The sequence below is a fragment of the Nomascus leucogenys genome, chromosome 13 (genome assembly GCF_006542625.1).
Source record: "Nomascus leucogenys isolate Asia chromosome 13, Asia_NLE_v1, whole genome shotgun sequence".
Taxonomy (NCBI): Eukaryota; Metazoa; Chordata; class Mammalia; order Primates; family Hylobatidae; genus Nomascus; species Nomascus leucogenys.
The window spans coordinates 32,217,439-32,232,617 of record NC_044393.1 but is presented as its reverse complement, the minus strand read 5'-3'; the positions used below and the strand labels follow the sequence as shown (position 1 = coordinate 32,232,617).

General features: G+C 48.8%; 1 protein-coding gene across 6 annotated transcripts in view; it reads right to left on the bottom strand.

Moving 5' to 3' along the window:
• BCL2L1 (BCL2 like 1) overlaps positions 1 to 15,179 on the bottom strand; it is a 78,262-nt gene that overhangs the window by 47,644 nt on the left and 15,439 nt on the right. The window contains exons 1-2 of one of the 6 annotated variants that reach the window (XM_030826738.1): positions 12,766 to 13,321; positions 10,681 to 11,356 (exon numbers count right to left, since the gene is read on the bottom strand). In XM_030826738.1, the coding sequence (XP_030682598.1) occupies positions 10,681 to 11,244 (564 nt within the window). In that variant the 5' untranslated portion in view covers positions 11,245 to 11,356; positions 12,766 to 13,321. Of the gene's footprint in view, positions 1 to 10,680; positions 11,375 to 11,442; positions 11,575 to 11,640; positions 12,715 to 12,765; positions 13,322 to 15,179 lie in introns of those variants that run through there. The other 5 variants (XM_030826739.1, XM_030826737.1, XM_030826736.1 and 2 more) reach the window with 5 other exon arrangements.

Genomic DNA, 15,179 nt, shown 5'->3' with positions numbered 1-15,179 from the left:
AGACCCAGCTCTGCCTCTTGTAAGATCTGTTACTGTGGACACATTAGGGAGCCTCTCTGAACCCTAGATTCTCCATCTTCACAGGAGAGCATTTGTGAGAACCAAGTAAGATGATTATATCAAGGGGATAAACACAGCACCTGGCACAGAGCAAGTAACTACTTGCCACATAGTATCTGTTACTATTACCAAAAAACACACTTACATTTCACTTTCTCATTCATGCCTCACTTACTCTGGTGGCTTGGCATTATTCTCTCAGGCTTATGGATGAGAATTTGAAGCTGATTTGCTTTGTGTTATGCCACCAGCAAGGAGTCAAGCTGTCCCAAATGTGAGGCCAGAGTTTTGTCTGTGTATGTGTTGAAGGTGATTGATACATATCAACTATAATGAATCTTGCCTGGTGTGTCTGGCAGCTGAGGAGAAGGATGGATGGCACATGTAGACTGATTCAGATGGTGGAGGGACACCAGCAAGACCCAAGGTGTGGAGTATGGGAACAGACCATTGAGGGATGGGACTCAGTCCCAGTTACCACAATATCCACAGTATCACTAGCATTTAACACATTACAAAGCATTTGTCAATATTTGCTGATTTAACAAAAGAAATGAAACTCCAACGACAGCTCCAAGCCACACATCCAGCTTTAGGAGAGGCAGACAGTATCAATAGTACTGTGTTAAAAGCCAGAACATGAATTCTAAGTCTGATGCTGCCATTTACTGTGGGACAAGACCCCTTATCTTAGTTTCCCCTCTGGAAACAGGGCTGAACATACCCACCACTCCTACTTCACTGGGAAATAACTTATAAAAGGAGTTTGGTAAATTGAAAGTATTATCATGCACATAAAAATAATAATCATGACAATACAGACTACTGAGACAGTAGAGTGTGAATCCCAGCTCTTCTTGGTACTAGCCTGTGAAGCTCTGGGTATATCACTTTTCTCTGAGCCTCAATTTTCTTAACCATAAAATGAAGGTAACAACACCTACTTTGCAAGATTTTTAAGGACTGGAGATAAAAAGGACAGGCTTTAGAGTAAGAGAGACCTGGTTTCAAATCCTGACTCTGCCTCTGGCTAACTATAAGCCCTCCCAAATCTCAGTGCCTATAATGATAAGGTTGTTGGGATAGTAACAGAGACGGTGTCACTAAAGGCTGTCACATAGTGAGCACTGGATTAATGCCAGCAGTCATCTAGACGATAGTGAACTGGACAAGGGAACACAGTGGAGTGTTTAAAAGGGGGAGGTTGGAAGCTACCCTCCCAGGCTTTGCCTCTTACTAACTGTGCTACTTTGCATAAGTTGCTTAACCTCTCTGTACCTCAGTTTCCTCATGTGTGAAACAGGGATAAAAGAACCTACTTCAGAGTGCTGCTGTGAGAATGAAATCTATTAATACATGTAAAGCACTTTGAACAATGGCTGGCATAGAGTAAGCACTCAATAAGTGTTAGATACTATTAATAGTAATGTTAACAATAATATTAATCACCAACTGGAGTAAGAGGGAGGGACTGTTTATCCTGGGACATAGGTGTCCCATGAAATAATTACAGAGAAGTCTCAGCAGCTGTTTGTAGGCAAGTTTTTAGCCTTGGAGACTCTATGGAAAGGACACGAGGCTGGGGGCTCCTGAGCAAATATCCCAGTCCCACTGACCAGGAAGCCAGTCTCTAGGGAAGCAAGTCAGGCTCCTTGGAAGGGACACTGTGTTCCTATCCCTGCCTGACTCGGGGGAACAAAGGCACGTGTGTATGTGTATGTGGCCAGGGAGGAGGGAGGGGAATGTTTCCCTTTCAAGAGAGGAACAAAGGATCTGAGGCATAGTTGAGTGCGTTCCAATCCCCTCCCAGGCCAGCTCCCATTCCTCAGATGATTGTCCAACAAGGTTTTCAACCTTCTAGCTTCCTCCTCAAAGGTGACTGGGGGAGGGGAAGGCAGGCTCTGTTTCACTCCACCCTCTATCATCAATTTCCAAGAGGCAGGATTTATATGTGCCAAACCTCAAGTTATCTCTTAAGAATCCCATCCTATGCAGGGGTGGGGTGGAAACTCCTACGGGAACTCAGGGTTAATGGATGACACAGGGCACTGCAAGCAACAGGTTTAATGCACCTCCAGGGGAAGTCCAGGACTGAAACTGCTAATGGGTGATGCAGCCAAGGAGAGAACCCAGGAATTCTAACTGACCTCCCTCACAGCCTAGCCTAGGGTAGGGGGTAATGGCCTGGCAGAACCAAGTAGAAAGGCATTTTCTAAATCTTGAAGGGATGATCACAGCTGGAGGGAGAAGCCAGGTGAAGGAGGAAAGGGTAGGGAGCAAAGAAAGTAATGGACAAGAGGAAAGGTAGGGACACATCCAAAAAAAGTAGTTTTCGGGGGGCGGACCTCTAGGGACATTGCTTTCCAGTTTCCACACTCTTGCCGGCAGGGCTGGGACAGGAAGCAGTCCATGGAAGTCATCGCAATGGCATTTCCTGAAGAGCTGGAGAAAAACCTCCAGTTCCGAGGGGAGCACTGGAGGCTGCCCAAAAAGCTGTGTGGCTGAGTTCGCTGTAGGGCTCATGCTTGGCCTGAGAGTCTCATCAGGGATGAAACCAAATAGCAGACGGTCCCAAAGGCAGTTTCTTTATACAAAAACACAATTTCAAAAATCAATATGTAAAAAAAGGAAGCCAGATGATGTGAGTGAAGAGCCCTAGGATGATATGAAAGCCTTAAGGAATGATTTAATTCACCCAATCTTCAAAAATGGTGCCATTATTATAGCCATTTATAAGTTAAAAGACTTGCCCAAGGTCACACAGCAAGCTAGTAGTCAAGTTCCAATTTGAAAGTCCAAAAACTGCCTCTTCCTCCTCATGTAACCTTGGGCAAGTCAATTCATCTTTCTCACCTGATTTCTCTCCTTTGAAACAGAGATGGCATCCTTGCTGCTCACCTCTCTGGGTAGTTATAAGGCAAGGTGGATCTGAAAGTGCTTTGGAAGCTGTAAGGTGTTACATAAACATAGGGTACCACTATTGTGGGCTCAGTGATAAACTAGCATGCCTTGACACTGGGTTTAGTTAAGGTGCTGACATATCTGTCAACAGGAGAGAGCCATTTTAAAATATAACTAATGTGAAATATGCCATAATGGTGGAATCCGCCACAAGGCCTAAGGATAGAGAGAACCAGCATTCCTTTATTATCTACTTCAAACCCTCCATCTTGCATAAAGGGAAACTGGGGACTGGGGGTGAAGTGATCTGGCCACGGTGAGACTGAGAGTAGAACTGGGATTCCAACTCCAAGACCAGTGCTTACACCACCATTGCACACAAACACTGTGGAGCTCCTACTACAACGAAATGCTGCAAGGGCCTGCTCTGAGATGTGCTGATGGGTCACTATGGTATTTAGAAAAAGGAGAGTGGATGCTCAAGATTCCGTGAATGGGTCTTTAACATGCGTTCTGTGGAAAGATAAGAATAATGATTCCAACATGGCTCCAGGCTCTACGCATCTCAGGTATACCTCATTGTGTCTTTACCATCACCACCTGTGAGGCAGGTATTATTATTTGTCCCAAGATTCAGAGAGGTAAAAGGAGCTTGCATAGGTAGACATGGATGAGTTGGGAACTGAACTCAGACAAATTTCATTTACTCAGACAGAAATACTGTTGGAGTGGAAGAGGACCATTCATCAGGATATCACATTTGGAGAGAACTATTCCCAAAGAACATCTATCTTACTTAATTTGATTCTAGGATGTCCAAGTTGTTGAAAAATAAGGTTTCCAGGGTGGCTGGACCCATCAATATACCATGTGCAAGCCTGGTCTTATTCTCCAGTCCCCCTCTCACTACACCTCCACCTCTAGGTCCAAGCCACCATTCTTTTTCACCTGGCAATTGCACCAGCCTCTTTACTGGGCTCCCTGTTGCCACCCTTAAGAATACAGACCAGGCCGAGCGCAGTGGCTCACGCCTGTAATTCCAGCACTTTGGGAGGCTGAGGCAGGCACATCACGAGGTCAGGAGATCGAGACCATCCTGACTAACACAGTGAAACCCTGTCTCTACTAAAAATACAAAAAATTAGCCGGGTGTGGTGGCAGGTGCCTGTAGTACCAGCTACTTGGGAGGCTGAGGCAGGAGAACGGCATGAACCCAGGAGGCGGAGCTTGCAGTGAGCAGAGATCGTGCCACTGCACTCCAGCCTGGGCGACAGAGCAAGACTCTGTCTCAAAAAAAAAAAAAAAAAAAAAAAAAAAGAGAATACAGACCATTCCACCAAAGCCAAATCCTCATCATGGTCTGCAATGCTCTATGCGATCTGGCCCCCACCTACCTCTCCATCCTCCTCAACCATTCCCTCCCCACCTTCTACCCTTTTCCCCTTTGCTGTTTCTTCTCCAGCCACATTGACCTTCTTGCTCATCCTTGAAAACGTCAAGCATGCTCCCTCCTGAGTCCATTCCCTCTGCTTTAAACACCCTTTGCTGTAGGGTACCTACATCATCCACCGCCTTACCTCATTCAGCTCTTGGCTCAAATAAATTTAGGTAATACTTTTGTTGGGACTCAGGACATACCATCCCAAAATATGACTGTAGGAAAACAGAGTATGCCACCCCAAAAATATACTTCTTTGGCATATTTTGAGCTGGTTATTCTGAGAAACTGCAGACATAAGGGTAGCTCTGAAAAGCTGTCCTTTTGTAAAAGAAATTCACATCTAAAAAGGAAATCTACACTAGTAAAGGTATCTGTATTAGGAAGAGGGCTGCTTCAGACAAATTTTATTACCAGAGAGACTTTTTATTTTTTTAAGACAGGGTCTTGCTCTGTCACCCAGGTTGGAGTGCAGTGGCGTGATCTCAGCTCATTGCAACCTCCGCCTCCCAGGCTCAAGTGATCCTCCCACCTCAGTACACCCCCTCAACAGTAGCTGGGACCACAGACGCACGCCACCACCAATTCTTTCCCTCACCCTGCCATAACTTGGATTGCTGCCACTCAAGCCCCTAACAGAAATCCCAAGCCCCATATTCTTTTCTGTAGCTCAGGATGCTATATAAGCTTCAATTATCTGACCCTTCTTTGAGCCTCATATTTTGTAGGACTCCTGTGTACACCTATGTAATTAACTTTTTTTCCTCCAGTTAATCTATGTCAATTTAATTCTCAGCCCAGCCAAAGGACCTAGAAGGGTAGAGGAAAGCCATTTTTTTCTCCCTTACACCTTCTTTGATCACTCTTTTAAAACTGCAGCCCCACCCTCCCTTGCTAGACATGCCCTATGCACCAACCTGCTTTATTTTCTTCATAGCATATACAATCATCTGATATAAACATGTAATTATATATTTATTGCCTGTCACTCCTCATTGGAATGTGAGCTCCATGAGGACAGAAACTTAGTTTTGCTTACTTTTGTTTACTGCCATACTCCCAGTATCTAAGACGGCCTGGTACACGGTAGGAGCTCAATAAACATTGTTTGACTCAATGAATGAATTATTAGGTAAATAGCCACTCCCATTATTGTTATTCTGGCTTGACAAGGGTCTGTTTTGTCAGAAATTTAGTGGGTTTCTCTTTCATTAGGTATCTGCTATGCCCAAGGCCTCTGCTCAGTGCTGAGGAAACAAGCATGGACAAGATGTGGCCTCCACCCTGAGGAGCTCCTAAATTTAGGAGAGAGTAAATCTGTTAGAAATGTCTTCTCTGCACATAATTTAAGCTCTACCAACTGTTAACTTCTTTTCATTTATCCAAGTTTTGCCAGGTACCATACCAATAAAAAAAGACTCAGTCCCTCTTCCTTCAGATATCTGAAGCTGGTGATATTCTCCTGGGTCTTCTCTTCCCCTGGCTAAACAAAAAGACCCAGTGGGATTTTCTGACTCAGGTCTGCCAACTGGGAACAAGGAAGACAGACTGTTGGATAGAGGGGCAGAAGAGAAGAGGATCCAGGAGTAGAGTGACTGCTTCAAAGAAAAAAGAGGGAGTCCTTAGGGAGGACTCGGTGGAATTAGGTTGGAGGTTGGGGTGGGGACAGGGCCCCTGCTTAATTAAGGCAGTAGGAGATTATACTTCTGTAGAAAAGCAGTACACTGGGAATTACCCCTATGTCTATCCACATTAAACTCAGGCAAAACCACAGTTGCTTAAAGAAAGCCCCATGATGGAAGGCTGAGGATACTGGCAAAACCAGGGAGGTCGGACACAGAGGAGGACGCTCAAACCCACTGGTCTCAGAACAGATATCTGCTGAGGGAAGGGACAGAGATAACAACTGCTGCTTCATGCAGCCCAAACAAATCTGGGGACACCCATACAAAAGTCAAGAAAACTCTCCAGGTTCCATTGGAGCCCCCTGGAAAAATACCTGGGTAATTTTCGACAGAAGCTAAAGGGCTCTGTGGGGCTACCGGGGAAATTATTCCTAGGAAGTCTGGAAAACCCTGTGATGGCAACAGAATTTTAAGAGCAACCTCAAATGTACACTCAGAAGAAGTAGGTATTTCAAGGGGGAGCCCCTGAGACACTTCTACTTCATTTTGGGACCTGAATGAGATTACTAAAAATTTCCACATTTGGGGTTTCTAATGGGGTTTCCCCAAGAAAACCGCAGAACTGCCACTATCTGCAAAGGGAGCTGAGGTGCTTCAACTAAGCATACATCCATCTGAAGAAGCCAGATTAGGCAATAAGAGATCTACAGAAACTCAGACCACTGAGCCATACAGCTTAAGAAAGGCCAAGTTATGTTTTCTCCCCCCCCACACACTGTTCATTGCTCCCAACAATGATGTTTCTATCAGGCTAAAGGATTTCTTCAGGGACAGCAATCCCAAAGTGGCCAGGCCCACCTGGGTCCCTTCTCACATTCCCATTGGAAAGCACCAGAAACACTTGTGTCCCTTCGGGGAAGGTCATGTATACAACATTCCAGGTGAGTATCACGGGGACTTTGTTTCTTAAGGAGAAACTCTAGGCGGAAGAGTCAGTTCTCTGAGGGAAGCTGCCCATTCATTAAAGGGTTTCCACCCTAAAATTATGGCAGGAGAAGGGCTTTTGTGCTAGATCCTTTACTCGAGTCAAGCTATGGCAGCTGGCTATCATTATTCCATTTTACAGGCAGGAGAGACAGATGGACAAGACAGCTGAACAGGTTCAGCATTTCATCAGGTGACTCCAGGCAGGCAGTAATCTGGCTAAGGGTCTACACTTTCAGTCCTTGAAGCATCACTCCACCACTAAGTAGAGATAGCTGGGGCAGGCCACCTTCTCCCCACACGCACACTGCTGTCATCTATTGGCAGGACCTGAGAGGGTTTTAACAATGAAAAAATTGGCCGGGGCCAGGCACGGTGGTTCATGCCTATAATCCCAGCACTTTGGGAGGCTAAGGCAGGCGGATCACCTGAGGTTGGGAGTTTGAGACCAGCTTGACCAACATGGAGAAACCCCGTCTTTCCTAAAAATACAAAATTAGCCAGGTGTGGTGGCGCATGCCTGTAATCCCAGCTACTCGGGAGGCTGAGGCAGGAGAATCGCTTGAACCCAGGAGGCTGAGGCAGGAGAATCGCTTGAACCTGGGAGGCAGAGGCTGCAGTGAGCTGAGATCACACCACTGCACTCCAGTCTAGGCAACAAGAGCGAGACTCCGTCCCAAAAAAAAAAAAAGAAAGAAAAAATTAATAAGCAGCTCACTCTGGGCAAAACCCTGATGCCCACTTGAAACCTGCCATGTCTGAGTTTTACCAGTGCCAGAATCCAAGGCTACCAACATGCCTCTGGGAACCTGCTACTGCCAACTATCCTTCCCATAGCTACCTGAACAAAGCCAGTTATCAGTCCAGAGTGAGCACCTTCACAGGCATGGTTTGCTTGGCCCAACAGCATCTCTGGCTTTCTGGGCCAGCATGTCTGGGCCACTTTATTACTCCCTGGACAATTTGACAGGATGAAAAGTGTTGGCTTTAGATTATGCCAACCTTGGTGTAAATTCTCATTCAGACACTTAACTGGCTGAAGGATACCTGGGGTCAGTCACTTAGCCACAAAGAGCTTCACGTGTAAACTGGGAATAAACTCACCTTCCTTGGAAGGTTACTGTAGAATATATTAAACTGCATGCCATTTCCATTAAGGAAGGTACCATGTGTGGCTTATGGCCAGCACCTAGTACACTGCTAGCTTCACGTAGTTGCTCAAGAAATATTGGTTGCATAAGTAGAGGACCTAACACAGTGCCTAGTACTTAACAGGTACTCAATAAAGACTAACTTCCTTCCCCTTTCCTGTAGAGATGCTAAATTTAGAAAATAGCCCTGAGTAGAATAGCCCATAACTCCTACCCTCAAGGATCTCCCAGCCGCAGCCTCCAGGATAATTACCCGATGCCACCACAGTGGCCAGTCAGTGCAGCTTGGAACAGGATAATACCTGAGAGGAAGGGGGCGGGTACCTTCTACCCAGGCTCAAAGGATCCTGAGTCAAATGTTCTTTACTCCCTGGCCTCAGGGAGAGAATGCATGCTCAGAAATGGTTCTGATATAACTGGCTCTTCCACACACATCTCCTCTGTTCACCAAGAGGAAGTGACATGTGGTATGTTGTCCAACGGGCTCTGATAATTCTTAAGCAAAGAGATGGAAGATGGAATTTCAATCCAATGGAGATCTAATAAATTTACCCAGAGCTGCTGTGTCTAAGACCTCTTTCATATGCACCACTGGGCAGCTGGCAATTCTCTGGTAGGGGTAGCCTTCTGCAGAGGCTGGCTAGCAGACCAGGCACCTCTCCCAGACTGCCTTTTGTTTATAGCTGGCAACAACCCACCTGGTATTAGGACCACTGGCCAAAGACAATAGTCAGGCAAAGTGGGCAAGCAGCCTCAATCTCTACTTGGAGATGCCTCAGAGGGTGTGTCTGCAGTACTGGAATCCTGTCCCTCCTGTAATCAGCTGAACAAATATTTGCCCCAAAAGGGAATCAAAGCAGGAGGCAATAGGAGAGGTCACTGCACAAACCAACAGGAACTATTTAATCATTTATCCCCCCCGAGAGTTCATTTACAGAATGGCTTTCAAGTCTAGTCAGCCTTAGCTCAAGAGAACCCACCATCTTTACCTCCCCTGACCCCACCCCAGTTATCTGACCTGTATTGACTTGACCCCCTTGCCTTTTACAAGAGCTGGCACAGAAGAGTTGAAGTTGCAAAGAAATGGAAAATGAGAGGGGGTGGGGTTCCAGGGCAAACTCAGGAGGTCTCTTGCTCAGTGGTAAAGTGAAGTGCTTGCCACGCCCTAGGCCCAGCCTATAGACAGTTGCATTCTTGACATTCCTGAGTCCATGGTGCATGTCCCCTTCCACCTCAGCTCCTTCAATGGATGACTTATTTTCCACAGCTTGTTGCTTTTCTGCATATTCTGAGGGGATAGAATACCTCTCATAAACCCTGCACCTCCGCTAGGTAGGGAGATAAGCAAGAAAACAGGACGAGTTCACTGAAGAGCAAAACTTGCCAACAGTGACCACTGGTAAAGAAGCTTTCACCACCATCTCATCCTGTCTCAGTGATGGGCAGGAGAACTCTCCCTCCCTGGAAAGGAAATTTGCTGGTGTCAGTCACTGTGCTCATATTATCGCCAAGATTTACAATACTCTGTAAGGCAAGGAGAGCTTGCCACATTTTTTAGTGAAAGAAACTAAGCCTCAAGAAAGTAACCCAGCCTGTCCAAGGTCACACAGCTAGTTACATGACAGAGCTGGAACTTATACCTGCATGTGAAGTCTGTTACTAAATCTCAATGTCCCACAGAGCCCCAAAGACTGGGTTCTTGCTTTGCCAGCAAACAGTGCTTGAAGAGGCCCCTGGGCTCTGGCCGGAAAGTAACAGGCAGAGCAGCTGGAGCTCCCCAACCGACCCCAGGCAATGAGGTGCAAAGTCCCCGGGCTTAATGTGTGACACAGCAAGTGCTCCACAAACAAGGCAACCATGCAGAAAGTTGCACACTTTGGGGGAAATGAACTTGGGAGCACAGTGCAAACACAATCTGCACAGCCTACACTGCCCCAAAATCTGACAATTCTCAGCCATTCAACCCAGTGGGAACTCCTGCCTGTGGCCATGCCCTAGTCTGAGAGGAGAGTGCCATACACGCAAACTTTGAAATAAAGGGAACTTGATTTGGGGGAGAGAAGCCCAGGATAGGACTGAGACCCCTTGCGGGGAACAGATGGAGAGGTCTGTGGGTCACTGATGCTCATCATCTTCTCCAGGTATTATACTCATCACCCGTTTGTGTGTGAACCATTGTACAAGGAAAGGGAAACACCGAACTAACCTCCTACCCTCACAGGTTTGGGACTTATGAACACATAGGCTATAGTTTTCTTTGCTGAGAAACTGGAACACAAGTATGGAATAGTGGAGTCATGGGGGTGACCAGGGTGAAAGATGCCTGATCTCTGAAGCAAAGCATCATTTGTATCTCCAAGGAGTTAACCTCTTGTGGTGAAATGCGGCCAGTCAGGTTTCCTCAACTATCAACGTCTCCAACAATCACCCAACACAACAGAAACAGATACAGAAGAAGGGCTGTTGGGGATCTCTGACCAGAGGCCAAAGAAAAGGGACACACAAGGGGCTTGGTTCTTACCCAGCCGCCGTTCTCCTGGATCCAAGGCTCTAGGTGGTCATTCAGGTAAGTGGCCATCCAAGCTGCAATCCGACTCACCAATACCTGCATCTCCTTGTCTACGCTTTCCACGCACAGTGCCCCGCCGAAGGAGAAAAAGGCCACAATGCGACCCCAGTTTACCCCATCCCGGAAGAGTTCATTCACTACCTGTTCAAAGCTCTGATATGCTGTCCCTGGGGTGATGTGGAGCTGGGATGTCAGGTCACTGAATGCCCGCCGGTACCGCAGTTCAAACTCGTCGCCTGCCTCCCTCAGCGCTTGCTTTACTGCTGCCATGGGGATCACCTCCCGGGCATCCAAACTGCTGCTGTGGCCAGTGGCTCCATTCACCGCGGGGCTGTCCGCCAGGTGCCAGGATGGGTTGCCATTGATGGCACTGGGGGTCTCCATCTCCGATTCAGTCCCTTCTGGGGCCTCAGTCCTGTTCTCTTCCACATCACTAAACTGACTCCAGCTGTATCCTTTCTGGGAAAGCTTGTAGGAGAGAAAGTCAACCACCAGCTCCCGGTTGCTCTGAGACATTTTTATAATAGGGATGGGCTCAACCAGTCCATTGTCCAAAACACCTGCTCACTCACTGAGTCTGGTCTCTGGTTAGTGATTCTCTTCTAAGATCCAAAGCCAAGATAAGATTCTGAAGGGAGAGAAAGAGCTTCAGGAAAAAAAAATAATTAATATGCATGCCATTTACCCTAAACATCCCATTCCCCCTCCAGGTACCAGAACTGGTTTCTTTGTGGGTCTTACGAAGGTCTAGGTCTGGGTTCCAAGATACTTCAATTAAGTCAAATCGAAAGCACCAGTGGACTCTGAATCTCCCACCAGCCTTTTCTACCCCCGTCTTCTCCGAAATGCCTTCCTCGGAAAGTCACCCCCTGGGCAGTCCCCCCTCTCCCGCCCCACTCCCGCACCACCTACATTCAAATCCGCCTTAGGCAAAGGCAGGCAGGTGCAGTCCCCGGAAGATCTTTTGTATCACAGGTCGGGAGAGGAGGTGGCTGCGGGGATGCCGGTAACTCAGCCGGCCTCGCGGCGGCTGGCAAAAAAACCAGCTCCGGCCGGAGGGATCATGCGACCCGGCAGGCTGGGAGCCCAGAAGGCGACACAGGAATTGCGAAGCTCAGGAACCAGCCCCCTCGCTTGCTTCCTCCTCCATCGCCCGGATCGAGGGCGGCCGCTCCGCAGCCGCGGCCTCCTGCCACCCGGGAGCCCAGCCCCCTCGCTCTTGCACGCCCCTTGGCTCTCCGCCTCCTACTGGGAGCCAGGAGTACTCTCCCGGAGGTGGCTGGTATGGATTTAGTTGGTTGTTTTTTTTTTTCTTTTCTTTTTTCTATTTAAGCACCAGCCCAGGGTGAGGTGGAGGCGTCCGAAACCCTGAAGGGACTTCTCAATGGGGTTCAAGGTTTCGGTGAGGGACGCAGGGAGGGGGAAACTGCCTCGGATCTGCGATCTGACTTTGGGAAGGCCACCCCCAGGCCTGTCTGGGAGGTTGAAGGCCGGAGACCCCCCACAAATGCCGCTGGTTTGCTCTGAATTCCCCAAAGGCCCAGAACGTGGCGGTGGGGGATTGCCGGGTCCTCCATTCCCCGCCCGGACACAATGGCCGCCGGCGCCCTGCACAAAGACTGGGTGAGGGTGAGGCGCTGGGCCTCTCCTCAGGTCAGGAAGAGGGGTCGAGGCCTGCTCGACGGCCCCACAGCTGAGACCACGTTTTCCTGGGGACAGGCCCAAAGTGGCTTCCTGGCGCCCCCGGGAGGGCTCCGGGGCCGGGGGCTGCACCTCTCCGGAGCCCAGGGTGGGCCAGCTGCGGCCTCGCGGCTTCTCGCGCTCACTAGGCCGGGTACCCGCCGAGCCACCGCCCCGTTGCTAGGCAACCGCCCTCCCCCGGGGGCGCCCCCTAGACCTTTCTGAGAGGAGGGGCCTCGCCCCCGGCGGTCCGCCCCAGCGCAGCCAATCAGCGAGCCCAGCCGGCACGGAAGCGGGACGGCGAAGGCTCCTATTGGGCGCAGCGGCTGTCACGCACAGGGGAGGCGGCGCTCTCACCTGCGAGCCCCGCGAGCCGTGGGGGGCCACATCCCCCTTCATCGGCCCGGTAGCTTCCAGACGCAAGAGCTCTTCGCGGCCGAGTTCCGCGCCGCGGACCCGGGCCGGCCTACCTCGCTGCCGGCCTACCTGGCTGACTGCTCGCGCCGTCTCTCCCGAACAAGCCGGCCTCAGTTTCCCCTGAAGAGACGGGAACTTGCAAGCTCAGTCACTTCCGGTGCCGCGGCAACGCGCGCGAGCCCGAGACGCAAAGGGAGTGCGCGCTTTGAGTGACTGGCATCAGGACCGGGGAGAGATCGCCCCCTCGCGGTAGATCCGGGGAATCGGGAGACGCAAAAAATCAACATTTATAATCACATTTCCATTTATTCATTAATTCAGTCATTCAATCACTCATCAGTCAATCAGCCTATTTCATCCGTCCGTCAGTTTATATATAGAAGAAGCATCGCCTTGTGGTTAAGCACTTTGTCTGGATTCTAACTCTGCTAGTTAGGCAAGTCTCTCAACTGCTGTGTGCTTCAATGTCCTCAGTTGTAAAATGGGCAATAGTACCAACCTCTCTCGTTGAGCTATTGTGATGATTAAAAGAGTTATTAATTGTAAACTCCATAGGACAGGCCGGGCGCGGTGGCTCACGCTCGTAATCCCAGCACTTTGGGAGGCCGAGGCGGGTGGATCACCTGAGGTTAGGAGTTCAAGACCAGCCTGGCCAACGTGTTGAAACCCCGTCTCTACTAAAAATACAAAAAATTAGCTGGGCGTGGTGGCGCATGCTTGTAATCCCAGCTACTCGGGAGGCTGAGGCAGGAGAATCGCTTACAGGAGAATCATTTAGAGGCGTGAGCCACCGCACCCGGCCAATTTCCTTACACCCTGAACCACACAGTGTGTTATCAAATGTTTTATCCTTGCCAATTAGATGAGTAAAAACCGAAGGCACTTTCATATTTCTTTTTTTATTATGAATGAAGTTGAGCAATTTGTCATATTTTTAGTCTTTCTTTGGAGGGTGGATCTTGTATTGGTGAATTCTCTTCATATTGTTTACCCCCTTTTCAGATGGTCTTTCTGTTGAACTCTTTCCTCATTTTTTTGTTTGTTTGTTTGTTTGTTTGTTTGAGACGGAGTCTTGCTCTGTTGCACAGGCTGCAGTGTAGTGGTACTATCTTGGCTCACTGTAAACGCTGCCTGCCAGGTTCAAGTGATTGTCCTGCCTCAGCCTCCCTAGTATCTGGGACTACAGGTGCACACCACCACGCCCGGCTAATTTTTGTATTTTTAGTAGAGACAGGGTTTCACCATTTTGGCCAGGCTGGTCTCAAACTGCTGACCTCAGGCGATCCGCCTGCCTCAGCCTCCCAAAGTGCTGGGATTACAGACGTGAGCCACCGTGCCCGGCCTTTTTTTTTTTTTTTTTTTTTTGAGACAGGGTGTGTCACCCAGCCTGCAGTGCAATGGTGTGATCTCAGCTCACAGCAGCCTCGACCTCCCCATCCCAGGTGATCCTCCCACCTCAGCCTCCCCAGTAGTTGTGAATACAGGCTCGCATCTCCACGCCCAGCTAATTTTTATATTTTTTGTAGAGAATGGAGTTTCCCTATGTTGCCCAGGCTGGTCTCAAACTCCTGGGCTCACGTGATCCGTCTATGTCGGCCTCCCAAAGTCCTGGAATTACAGGCATTAGCCACCACACCTGGCCCTGATATACTTTTTTTTTTTTGGTTTTTGAGACGGAGTCTTGCTCTGTTGCCCAAGCTGGAGTGCAGTGGTGCGATCTCGGCTCACTGCAGCCTCCGCCTCCTGGGTTCAAGTGATTCTCCTGCCTCAGCCTCCTGAGTAGCTGGGATTACAGGCACCCACCACCACACCTGGCTAATTTTTGTATTTTTAGTAGAGACGGGGTTTCACCAGTTGGTCAGGCTGGTCTCGAACTCCTGACCTCATGATCCGCCCACCTTGGCCTCCCAAAGTGCTGGGATTACAGGTGTGAGCCACTGCGCCCGTTCTAATTTACATTTTTGAACCTATGGTGTCATAATTATCTCAATGTGAAAAGTATCATTATGGAAGCCTCAGTGTGCTTTGGGAGCCCAGCAGAGGGCAGATAAACTCTGTCCACAGATAGGGGCTTTACTGAACTGGCCCTCAAAAGAATGTAATTTTGCTTGGGAGAGAAAGGATGTAGGAGCATTTTAAGCAGAAGATATTGCTTGAGCGAAGGCTTGGCAGCCCAGCGTGAGAGCCCATGGTGTCCTAGAAATAAATTGGGATGGCTGAGGGGAGTGGTGGAGATGAGATGGAATATAAATGTGTATCCATGCGAGCAGCACATCAAATAGCACCAGAGGAGCCAGCAAATATTTTCTTAAACCAGAAAGAACATGGAGAAATTTATATTTTGGAAAGATGGA